This window comes from Puma concolor, chromosome E2 (assembly GCF_028749965.1).
Source record: "Puma concolor isolate L17-30 chromosome E2, mPumCon1.1.hap2, whole genome shotgun sequence".
NCBI lineage: Eukaryota > Metazoa > Chordata > Mammalia > Carnivora > Felidae > Puma > Puma concolor.
In genome coordinates, this window is record NC_141681.1 from 47,459,687 (window position 1) to 47,472,477 (window position 12,791).

The 12,791-nt window shown below is 54.2% G+C and overlaps 1 protein-coding gene across 4 annotated transcripts in view; it reads left to right on the forward strand.

Moving 5' to 3' along the window:
* RYR1 (ryanodine receptor 1) overlaps positions 1-12,791 on the forward strand; it is a 117,391-nt gene that overhangs the window by 95,251 nt on the left and 9,349 nt on the right. For all 4 annotated transcript variants that reach the window (XM_086689675.1, XM_086689677.1, XM_086689676.1 and 1 more), the window contains 5 exons: positions 6,564-6,905; positions 9,246-10,067; positions 10,744-10,820; positions 11,338-11,491; positions 12,504-12,590. In XM_086689675.1, coding sequence (XP_086545801.1) covers positions 6,564-6,905; positions 9,246-10,067; positions 10,744-10,820; positions 11,338-11,491; positions 12,504-12,590 — 1,482 coding nt within the window. The remainder of the gene's footprint in view (positions 1-6,563; positions 6,906-9,245; positions 10,068-10,743; positions 10,821-11,337; positions 11,492-12,503; positions 12,591-12,791) is intronic.

Sequence of the window (12,791 nt, forward strand, 5' to 3'; positions counted from 1 at the left end):
AGGTGCTAAGTATTCCACTTTAGGTATATATTATAGTTTATTTGATTATTCTTTGTTGACAGACACTTGCTTTGTTCCTAGTCTTTTGCTTTTACAACTCATGCTGTAGTCGGGGCTGCCGTGGATAGTTGTGCGAGTTGTACACTGTACAAAGGTACAGTTTATAGCCCAGATATTGTAAATTTGTACTGCAGATAACCAGCAGATGGGAGTAAGTGCGCCGAGGAAGGCTCCATTTGGACCACTAGCAGTGCTGGCTACAATTGCCCTTGTACATACATCATTTTTTATGTGCAGTTGTATCTAAGAATATTCCAAAGATTTCTGGGTTAAAGAGTAAATGCATTTGTCATTTGGAGAACTTTTGCCTTCCATTTTTCCCTCTCAATAGCAGCATGTGAGCGTGCCTGTTGCCCCACAGGCTCGCCACCAGACCGCATCGTCAAATATCTGGATTTTTGCCCATCTGATAGGTGAAAAACAATATTGCTGTGCAGTCTTAATTCACATTCCTCCAGTTATGGGTGCAATTAAGCATCTTTTTATGTTATTTCTTTTGTGTCACTTGTTCGGTGAACGGACCATGTCCTTGGCTTATTTTTCTATTGGGAGGTTGGTGTTTTTCTTCTTGATTTCTAAGAACTCTTATCAGGCTGATTATAACTTTGTGAGCAGTCGGAGTTGCACCTGTTTCTCCCAGCTTGTCATTTGTCTTTGGCCTTTGCTCATGGTGTTATTATCATTGTTTTGGCCGTGCAGAACACTTTGGCTTTTCGTGTAGAAAATCATTTGAAATATTTTATCAATTTTTCATGAAATAGATAATACAAGCACATACCACTATGGTTGAGGTCACCTTTGGCCCCCCACCCCCAATCCTGCTCTCATCCCACCTTTCCAAAGCCTGCCACCGTCGTCTAAAATATAGCATCGTTTTCTGGTTTCCCAAGTTCTTTGTGGTTGATGGAGCACGGTTGGCAAAGCGTGTCTTCGTTGATAAGTACTTTGCAGATTCCAAAGCATCTCCTACAGTTTAGAAAGCCCCCTCTGGGGACTGAAGACACATTTCAGGCTATTCATTTATTCTTTGTCAGGACTGTTTTGAGGTTTTCCTTTCCTTCTTTTTTTTTTTTTTTTTTTTTAGTCTGAAAATATTTTTGTATGTGTCTCCTAAGTTCATCCATTGAAAATGTACAATTCAATGGGTTTTTTTTTTTTTTAGCGTACTCACAGAATTGTGCAAACCATAGCTACGATCTAAGTTTAGAACATTTTAGTCACCCCAAACAAGAAACCCTGTACCCTTTAGGTCACTTCCCATTTCCCCCACCCAGGGGCCTGGCCACTGCTAATCTACTTCCTGTCTCTATGGATTTGCCTCTTCAGGACACTTCATATAAATGTAATTGTACAATATGTGGGCTTAAAACACTATTCTCTCATAAGGAAAATTCCTTTTCCTTTTACAATAACAAACCACAATGTCATTATAACTCCAAACCAAAAAGGAAACAATGAAAACAGAAAGAAAAAATATCCACAACTCTTTTTTAAATGATCAAATATCTAGTCCATGTTCACATTTCCCAATCTCATAAATATCACATACAATTTAAAAAATTTTCTGAACCAAGATCCAAACGAGGCCCGCCCATCCTGGCTGATCTTTCTTTAAACCCCCTTTTATCTACTGCTCTCCAGCACTTTTCCTTTGCCTTGTAGTTGATCTGCTGGAGACCCAGGTTCTTGGTCCTTTAGAGGAGCACCCACTGATAGAAACGCAATGTGAGCAGCATGCATATTTTAAATTTTTCGAGTACCCATGCTTTAAAAAAGTAAAAAGACACTCATAAGGTCATTTTCAACAATATATATATTTTTTTATTTTAATGTTTATTATTTTTGAGAGAGAAAGAGAGAGAGAGAGACAGAGTGTGAGTGGGGGAGGAGCAGAGAGAGAGGAAGGGGGACACAGAATCCGAAGCAGGCGCCAGGCTCTGAGCCGTCAGCACGGAACCTGACATGGGGCTCGAACCCACAAACCGTGAGACCATGACCTGAGCTGAAGCCACCCAGACGCCCCCACAATATATTTTATTTAACCTAGTATATCCAAAACATTATTTCAACATGTAGTCAATAGAAAAAGTTATCCAGTATTTTATACTCTTTTCTCATGCTGAGTCTTTGAGGTCTAGTATGTATTTTAGCTTTCGGCACATCTCAGTTTACACCGGTCGTGATCCAAGGGCTCAGCAGATGCACGCGCCCTTGGCTATCATTACAAAGTGCCTGTCCCATTTGTAGAGTTTCCCACAGTTTTGATCTGGCTGAAGCAACCTTGTAGTGTCATGTAACATGTTCCTCCTTCCCCTGTGTTTCCTGTAAACTGAGACCTGGGTCAAGAAGTCCATCACACTCACGTTTGGGTGTATTTGTTTGCTTTGCCAGCGCATCCTCTGCGGGGCACCATACGCTTCTCAGGAGGCACGTCCTCTCCTGGTATCTCTCCTTCGGTGAGGTCAGCAGCTCCTGATGTTCGACACACAGACACATTAGTGCTTGCGAGATTGCAAAATGACAATATTCTCATCTCTAAGAGTTTGACCATTTAGATTTTAGGAAATATGTTTCCTACACACAAAGCATCATGTGATTCCCAAGCACTTTACAAACCTCTGTATTTCACATGTTTTTCAGTTTCTTTGTGGTTTAGGGGCACCTGGGTGGCTCAGTCGGTTGAGTGTCCAGCCCTTGACTTTTCAAGTCGTGATCTCACAGTTTCGTGAGTTCGAGCCCCACATGGGGCTCTGTCCTGACCTCGCACAGAACCTGCTTGGAATTTCCTGCCCCCGCCCCCCTTCCTGGTTGTGCTCTCTCAGTCTCTCTCACGATAAATAAATTGACATTTAAAAAATAATAGGGGTGGAGCGCCTGGGTGGTTCAGTTGGTTAAGCGTCTGACTTCAGCTCGGGTCATGATCTCACGATCTATGAGTTCAAGCCCCGCATCGGGCTCTGTGCTGACAGCTCAGAGCCTGGAGCCTGTTTTCCGACTCTGTGTCTTTCTCTCTCTCTGCCCCTTCCCTGCTCACGCTCCATCCCTCTCTCTCAAAAATAAATAAATATTTAAAAAATTAAAGAAAATAATAATAATAGGGGCGCCCAGGTGGCTCAGTCAGTTAAGTGTCCGACTCCAGCTCAGGTCATGATCTCGCTGTTCATGAGTTCAAGCCCCACGTCAGGTTCTGTGCTGACAGCTCAGAGCCTGGAGCCTGCTTTGGATTCTGTGTCTCCCTCTCTCTCTGCCCCTCCCCTGCTCATGTTCTGTCTCTCTCTCTCTCTCTCTCTCAAAAGTGAATGAACATTAAAAATAATAATAAGCAAGTTCAGGATTTTTAAAAGGACTTTGGCATTTTCAAAAATTATAAAAGGTAAAAACTCTTCTCTGTTTCCAGGATGCTAAGGTCACTTGACAAATATGTACTGAGCATCTACTCTGTGTAACAACAAACAAAACAGACAGAGATCCCACCCTCAGAGCAGATGGCCCAGTGGGAAGGGGCAGATGAAAATAACTAAATAAACTAAATAATTCCGGGTTATAATCTGAAGCCTGAAGGAAATGAGTGGGGTGGCATGTGGGAGAGCATGGGTGGAGTAAACCCTGTAAACGGGGTGATCGGGGGAGGCCTTTCCAGAAAAAAAGCATTGAAGCTGAGAGCTGAAATGTACCACGTGGAGGTGGGGGAGGTTGTGACATCTAGATAAAGGGACAGGGAGTGTAAATGCTGCATGGTGGGAACCAGAGGGGTGGCAAGGAGGCCAGCGTGACCGGAGAGGGCTGTTGCTGGGGAACAGGGAAGGGGTGGGAGGCAGCAAGCCACGCAAGGCCTGGTTGGCTGCAGGGGAGACTCAGACTTTTAACGTGAATGAGATGGAGTCAAGGGACAGCTTTGAGCGGGGAGGAGCGTGTCCTTAGATGTTTATCCGCTTCCCCTGGCTGTGTGTGGGGACAGACAGTGGCTTGACGGGGAACGGGGAGGTCAGGGAAGAGGTTGCTGTGAGAGGCCAGTGGGGGACAACGGGGCACAGAACCAGTGCGGGGACAGGGAGGGGGCAAGTGTGTGTGGGCTCTAGATCTGTGAAAGCAGAGCTGACAGATTTGCTGATGAACCAGGTGTGGGTGGTGAGATAAAAAGGAGGAATGAAGGGTGACTCAAAGATTTTTAGCTTAAGCAGCTGGGTGGGTAGCGATGCTATTCCTGAAATGGCTAAGACAGTGGGAGGAGAGGTTTTGAAATCAAGAGTTCAGTTTGGGCCATTTCCAGGTTCGGGTAGAGATCCACGAAAAGATGTCAGGTAGGGCTTCAGCTGTAAGTGTCTGGATTCTGGGGAGAAGTTAGGGCTGAGATGGAAACTGGGCAGTTATTGGTGTGGGATAGTGTTTAGAGCCCTGGGCCTCAATAATATCTCCGTGGGGAGTGTACATCTCACGAAAGGGGTGCAGATTCCAGGCCTGGTGCCCCCCAACCTTTAGAAGTCTGGAAGAAAGGGGGACTGCGGCATAGGAAACTGATAACAATCAGAGAAAAGAGGTATTTTGAAAGAAGGGGAGCGTTCAAATGGATGAGGACAAAGAGAGCCACAGATCACAGGAGCAGAGTCCAAGACTGAATGGAGGGGATGAAATTCCAGACCCCCCCCCCAGGGAGGGGGCGTTTTAAGAGGGACAGTGTCACTCCGCATCATAAGGGGAGGAGGCAGGTGGGGGGGGGCGAAGGTACGTGGTGAGGAGTTCCTGTGTGATTATGTCTCCAGGCTCTGTGGTTTCTAGAACCCTTCATCATTTGCAAAGCGTGTTACTCATTTAGAAAGCATTTTGCAAAAGTTCTTGGCTACAAAGCACTTTTTAGAGCCAGAAAATTTCGCTTCTGTTCATACCCCAGAGCAGAATTTCTCAAACTGCATGCTGCAATTCATCTGTGGGGCATGAAATTCATTTAGTTAAGTCGTGACCAGCATCTTTAAAAATAAAACAGAACACTGAAGTATTGCATAGCGAAAGTCAGAACTGTGTCATGAACCCCCTTTTTTTTTCGAGCCACACTGCAAAATGCATCCTTACTGTGGGTGCAGTCAAAACATTTGAAAAAGTGCCCCAGAGAACCTCTTGTAAAAAGGACATGAGATCAAAGCACAAGAAGGTTCAATGAAAGTGGGGTCTGTAAAGTAAAAATCTGGAAACAGCCTAAATGTCCACCATCAGGAGAATATATAGTGTTACATTTATTTTAAAAAAATACCACACAGCAGTAAAAATGTATTTGTTTGATCCATGTATCAACATGCATAGATCCTGAAAATATACAGTTGAGTGAAAAAAGCAAGTTTCAAATTACAGGATTATAATTACAGCAATTTTTTAAATTAAAAAAGTGCACAGGATACTATGTATTTTTTTATTTTTGGTAACATTTTATTTATTTTTGAGAGACAGAAACAGAACACAAGTGGGGGAGGGGCAGAGAGAGAGAGGGAGACACAGAATCCGAAGCAGGCTCCAGGCTCTGAGCTGTCCGCACAGAGCGCGATGCGGGGCTCCAACCCACTAACCGTGAGATCGTGACCTGAGCGGAAGTTGGCGCTTAACCCACTGAGCCACCCAGACGCCCCTTGGATACTATGGATTTTTGTGACAGAATGCCAGGACATAGATAGTAGAAGTATTGACACATGTTTGCAAGGATCCATCAACTCCAGGATAGGGGTTACTTTGGGAGAAGGCGGGGCTGGGGTGGGGGGAGGGGAATGGAACAGAATTGCGCGGAAGGCTCCAATCATACCTGCAATGTTTTAGCTCTTAAGTATGTAGAATTTGAAGAACGTGTCAGCATGACACGTTACTTCTGGGGTGACGGGCACATGACTGTTACCATTTGAAATTCAGAGCCCTCCACGGTGTCATCCGTCCATCCCGTAGTTGCCGGAAAGGGGTGGGGACAGCGCAAAAGGGCCTTGGGGAAGGTTTGGGGTGGGGGTGGCGTGTATTAGCCGGGCCCTAGCCTCAAGGGGCTGGCCTGGAGGAGAGAGTAGTTACCTACAAGGGCTGCTCACTTTTGAAGGAGGCACACGGCCAGCACAGGGAGGAAACCAGGGAGGGAAATGCTGCAGCTCCATTCTTTTCCTGCTCCCTGACCCCAAGTGGACAGACCTAGCTGCAGCCACAGGGTCCCAGAGAGCCTCCGGTGTAGCCCACAGGTGCCATCAAGTGGGGAGGGTAGACAGCAGGCCAGCAGGGCAAACCAGGATGCCACATGGAGAGCCTGGGGCACTGTTTCTTTACCAATTACTACACAAGAGCTGAGTTTCGTCAATTCACACCTTACCATCTCTGAAAAAGGAGTGGATGGGGGCTCAGCCCGGTCTGTACCAAACTGCCGGGTTTCAGCCCTGGGTGCTGGTTGCGATTCTGGAATCTTCTGTCTTTACGAAAAGTCCACACTGTGGCTCCCCAGGCCACCCCTCTGACCTACCCCCCGGCTCACCCCTGCCCACTCCCAGGCTATGGACAGCCAGAAGCAGTTCACGGGCCCCGAAATCCAGTTCCTGCTTTCCTGCTCCGAAGCGGATGAGAACGAGATGATCGACTGTGAGGAGTTCGCCAACCGCTTCCAGGAGCCAGCCCGCGACATCGGCTTCAACGTGGCGGTGCTGCTGACCAACCTGTCCGAGCACGTGCCCCACGACCCGCGCCTGCGCAACTTCCTGGAGCTGGCGGAGAGCATCTTGGAGTACTTCCGGCCCTACCTGGGCCGCATCGAGATCATGGGCGCCTCGCGCCGCATCGAGCGTATCTACTTCGAGATCTCGGAAACCAACCGCACCCAGTGGGAGATGCCTCAGGTGGGCAGGCCTGCGCACGTGCATGCTTGCCTCCTCGGGCTTCGGCGCATGCTCCTCGCACGCCGGGACCCCACAAGCGTGTACCCGCTTTGTACATCCGCTGTGCAGGTCCCGAGGGCCCTTGCTCTGCTCACGCAAGCCCATGCCCACCCTTTTGTGCACACTTCACGGGCCCTGCTGTGCCCTTGCACGTCCCCGGGTCTCCCCTGCCCACCTCTTGTAGATTTAGCCCACACACGGATGTACACCCCTCCTACAAGCAGCAGCGTCGCTGTGCCCTCGCGGGCTTGAACGCCGTGCCTGCCACCTGCACGCTCACCCCAGGAGTTCTAGCTTGTCCTTACAGTTCTGTTGCAACCACACCCACACTGTGGCACACTGGAACACTACGGTTATCCGTGGTCATACACCCTTTGCTCACCTTGCCACCAGCCCCCGGTGTGCCTTCTCTCGGCCCTGGCCTACCCGTGCCCACTCTTTTGCACACTCACCCTGGGGGCTCTGGGATGCCCTGTCATGCTGGTCTGCCCCTCACCAGTCACCCCATGTGCTCTCTGAGGTCCTGTCACACGATGTCCATTTATTTGGAGTCCACATGTGGGCGCACATCTCTTGTACGCTCGCCCCCAGGATAAGTCCTGGCACACCACATGCTTGCCCACCCCTCACATATTCACCCCCCGCCTGCCCTCTCTGTGGCCCTGGTGTGCCCACGATCACACATGCACACTCCGACCACCCTCCGGCTCACCCACAAGAGCCCCTGAGTGTCCCCGATGGCCAGGCTTACTCCTTGGCCTGATGTGCCCCATCTCAGCCTCTCATGTGCCCGCCCACAACTGTCTGAATGTGGCTTCCACACTCACTTGCCCCAAGAGTACACTCGTGTGGCTCTGGCAGGCCTCCAGCCCACCTCCCACTTAGCTTGCATGTAGCTCCCATTCCCTGCTCTCTCTCTCTCTCTCTCTCTCCCCCATTCCCACGTGTCCTCACACACCCTCAGCCTCTAGCCCTGCCTCTGTTGCCCTGGTGGCCCTCCTGCTCACACACACTGCACATCCCTTACACTCACACTTCCCGTTTGCTCCTCACCTGCATGTTCCTCCCACATGCTCTTGCACACCCCTTCCCATCTCCTCCTTGTAGCCCAGGAGGCTTGCACGCCCATCACCTCCTCATAAACTGGGCCCCTCCTGTCTGACACCCGGCTGGAGCCCACTTGGGCTCATGTTCCACACTGAACCCTGTCCTCACATTCCTGGCCTTACTGCACTGACTCTCCGGTCCCCCCTGCACACTCATGCCTGCCTCACGTGCACTGATACTTCCCACAATGGCACTACCCTCCGGTTTGGGCCCCCGGGCCCTTGCGTGGCTGACCTGTGTGCCCACGTCCACGTGCACACTGGAGCCCCAGGTGGTCGCATGCTTCCCCACAGCCTCCCATACTGCCACGCGATTCCTCCCTTAACCCCTGGTGCCCCCTCGCGTACTCCACAGGACGCTTGGACATTTTGCACAGTCGCCTGTGTCCCTTGGGACACGACTGCATACTCCCCACCACCTCCGATCTGGCACGAAGGTGGTTGCACCATCCTTGCCCCAGGATGTCTGCCGCACCCCTGCGTCCGCAGGAAGCCCCGGCTCACCGCGGGCCCGTCACACTCCTGTACCACGTGCTGCCCACGTGCACACTCTTTCTCTTAGTGTTACTCCTCCAAACACCCACTTCTGCCTGCTCACCCCCTCCCATTCCCACTTTCTCCTTCGGGTCAAGAGTCCATGCCCGCGGCCGCGGACCTCCAGTGCTCTGCAGCCGTATAATAACACGAAGCACTATGTGACATTTATTAGGCACCGGGCACTGTTCTAATCCCTCGGCATCTATGAACTCATTGAATCCTCACCCCAACCCTGTAACTGAGGTCCTACGATGATCCCCACCCCCCCCCCCATTACAGAGAGGGAAACTGAGGCCCAGAGAGTTCCGTCCAAATCGCCCAGCTACTCGGTGGCAGAATCAGGATTGGAACCCAGACAGGCTGGCGGGCTGCGGAACTCTGGCCCTCAACCACTACGCTCCGTCCCTCGAAGGAGCGGATAACACTGATTCTGGGGCCAGCCCGTGGGGGGATCCGAGTCGTCTGCCACCTCTCGGCTGCGGCACCCCCAGGACGCGACTCGCTAGGCCCCCGTCTCCTCATCTGCGAAATGCGGATAAGAGCCCCTCTGTCCGGGAGTGTGTGCGAGGAGGAAACGACTTCATGTGCGGGGAACGCTCGCTGCGCGCGCCCCCCTCCCCCACCGCGCTCACCCCGCGGCGCCCCGTCCCGCGCGCAGGTGAAGGAGTCCAAGCGCCAGTTCATCTTCGACGTGGTCAACGAGGGCGGCGAGTCCGAGAAGATGGAGCTCTTCGTGAGCTTCTGCGAGGACACCATCTTCGAGATGCAGATCGCCGCGCAGATCTCCGAGCCCGAGGGCGAGCCCGAGGAGGACGAGGACGACGGCGCGGCCGAGGCGGCGGCGGCGGCGGCGGCGGCGGACGGCGCGGAGGGGGGCGCGGCGGGGCCCGAGGGCGCGGCGGGGCCGGCGGCGGCGGGCGTGACGGCGCGCGCGGCGGCGGCGGCTGCGCGTGCGCTGCGCGGCCTCAGCTACCGCAGCCTGCGGCGGCGCGTGCGGCGGCTGCGGCGGCTCACGGCGCGCGAGGCGGCGGCGGCGGTGGGCGCGCTGCTCTGGGAGGCGGTGGCGCGCGCGGCGGGCGCGGGCGCGGGGGCGGCGGCGGGCGCGCTGCGCCTGCTCTGGGGCTCGCTCTTCGGCGGCGGCCTCGTGGAGGGCGCCAAGAAGGTGACGGTGACCGAGCTCCTGGCGGGCATGCCCGACCCCACGGGCGACGAGGTGCACGGCGAGCAGCCAGCCGGGCCCGGTGGCGAGGCGGACGGCGAGGGCGCGGGCGAGGGCGCAGGCGACGAGGCGGAGGGCGCGGGCGACGAGGAGGCGGCGGCGCACGAGGCGGTCCCGGGAGGCGCCGACGGGGCCGTGGCCGTGGCCGAGGGGGGCCCCTTCCGGCCCGAAGGGGCGGGCGGCCTCGGGGACATGGGCGACACGACGCCGGCGGAGCCTCCCACGCCCGAGGGCTCCCCCATCATCAAGAGGAAGCTGGGGGTGAGAAGGCCGGCGGGGTCCCGGGGGGGGGGGGGTTTGGAGACATCGGGGCTGAGAGGGAGGACGAGCCCGGGAGGGAGACTCGGAGACAGAGGGAGGAGAGAGAACCTGAGAGACAGGCACGCAGAGACAAGGGATAGAGAGGCACACGGAGAGGTGGCCTCAGATGGAGACTTGGAGAAAGGCTCGCAGTGAAAAAGTAGTATTTCTGGGAGAGAGAAAGATATGTGGAGTTAGAGAGAGGAGAGACCCGGAAGCCAAATTGGAGGGGAGCGGGGACCAGGAACTAGAACAGCCCGGCACAGGGTCAGGGACACTGGGAGAGCCCCTCAGACAGAGCCAGACGGTTGTGAGGGCTTACGTAGCCCACATCCTCAGGCCCTCCGCCAGGAGCGCCGTGGGGGTGCGGTGTCAGGGGGATGGGAAGCCCTGGGGAACCAGAGCTCCACTTGGAGTCAGGCCGACTCTGCACAGTGCTTTGACAAGGCGGTCCACTTCTCTAAGCCTCAGTTTCCCCTCTGGAAAATGAGACTCCATCCCTCTTCTGACGGGAGGAGAGTAAAACGTAGATCGTCTAGGGGACATGACCGGGAAGGGACACAGGCAGGAACAGGCAGATCAGCTCTGAGAGGCACTTGGGGTGGGGGCTCCACCCTGATGCTTGCCCCGCCGCCAGGTGGATGGAGAGGAAGGGGAGCTGCCTCCAGAGCCAGAGCCCGAGCCGGAGCCAGAACCAGAGCCTGAGAAAGCCGAGTGAGTGGCCTTGGAGTCCAAGGGGCCCACCCTCTAGCACCGCTTCCCTCCTGGATCAGGAGTCTCCTGAGGTTGCACCGTGTCCTCAGCATCACCCAGCCCAGGCCAGGGCCAGAGGAGGGCCTCTGAAAGGGAGCGGGGAAGCGAGTGTTCCTGTCTTGCCCCCAAGTCTTCATGTGGGCTGTTCCCTCCGCCTGGAACACTTTCTCCCATGTTCATCTGCTTTCCTCCTCTTTTCCATTTTGGCTCGCGTGTCTCCTCCAGGAAGCTTGCCTTGACACACATCCCCCACCATCAAGTCAAAGAGGTGTTTCTGGGCCCCCACAAAACCCCGAGCCTCCCCCATCCTGGCCCTGACCATTCTGGGCCACCGCTGCCTGGTGACCAGTCTGTACCCCCATTGGACTGAGCCCCATGGAAGGGCAGTGACCCATCACTGTGTCCCCAGTGCATGGCTTTGAACGAATGAATGAATTTCCCAGGCCCCTCCTCACTCTCTCTGTGTCCTGCCCCGCAGTGCTGAGAATGGGGAGAAGGAAGAAGTCCCCGAACCCCCACCAGAGCCCCCCAAGAAGACAGCACCTTCTCCGCCCCCTCCAAAGAAGGAGGAGGCTGGAGGCGGGGGTTTGGAATTCTGGGGAGAACTGGAAGTGCAGAGGGTGAAGTTCTTGGTGAGGACCCGGCAGGGGTTTGCTGACACTCCCCCCCTCCCCCCCCCTCCCGTCCCCACCCTCACCCGTGCCAGGCTCATCTGTCAGAAGCAGCCAGGCTGGCTTGAGGGCAGAGATGTCCCCAGACAGCGTCAGGACCTGGTGACGGGACAGCACGTCATGTGGCTTGGCTCCTCGGCCTCTCCCTGTTCAAGATCTTTATTTCAACCTCCACACTTTGCTCATCTGGGGCGCCCTGCCTAGGCTTCCCACCCCCATCTGCCATCCAGAGCTAAATCCAGCCAAGGCCATGGTTCCGTTCCTCCCACCATGACCTGTTTCTTGGCCCTTGGCCTTCAGGTCAGAGCCACCACACCAGTCCCAGCCACTCCTGTTCGGGGTGGTGGGGGGGGGGGGCAGAACTCATCTCCTCATCCAGGCCAGGAAGAAGAGAGGGAGTTTGGGAGGACAGGGCTCAGGGCTCTGCCTGTCCCGCCTCCTCTCCAGGCCCAACCTGACCTGAGGGGCTGAAGGAAACATGTTGGAAGGAAGGTGGTCCAGTGAGGATGCATGGGAAGAACGAGGAACAGGAAGAACGATGGAGAGAAAAGGAGGGAGGGAGAGAGAGAAGTAGCTGCCCTCTGCCTGGGGTAAAGACAGGGGGGCCTCACACAGGAAGCAGCATAGCAGAGAAGTTGGGAGTGTGGACTCTGGAGCTTGAGTGCCTGGCCTCAAACCCCAGGTCTGCTGCTTCTTGGCTGTGTGGTCTTGAGCAAGACATCTTGCCTCCCTGAGTCCCGGTGTTCTCATCTGTGAAATGGGTATATCTGCTGTGCTCACTCCATTAGGGGTGTGGTAAGAGCTACACAAGTTTCATGCGTATAAAGCTCTTAGCACAGGTCTTGGTATACAGTAAGCACTCAATGACTAGGAGGTTGTGAGAGCAGATTTCGGATTGTGGGTGGATGATGGGGTGAATTCTCCAGGGAATAAGCTGGAGCGTGAGCTCTTTCTCTTTCTCTCCTCATCTTAGAACTACCTCTCCCGGAACTTCTACACCCTGCGATTCCTTGCCCTCTTCTTGGCATTCGCCATCAACTTCATCTTGCTGTTTTATAAGGTGCTCGTCACGAGGGGTCGGGAGAATCAGACGCTAACCTGGGCTGGGGGAGGGGGGTGACTCTGCCCCTACCAGGTTCCCAGGGCCCCCGCAGTGAAGGGACAAGGTGCGGGATTGGGGGTTCTGAGGTGGGTTCTGCCTGGACATCTGGATCTTGGGACCCGCATGGGAGTGTGTGTGGGTATCTGGGCGCATCTGGGA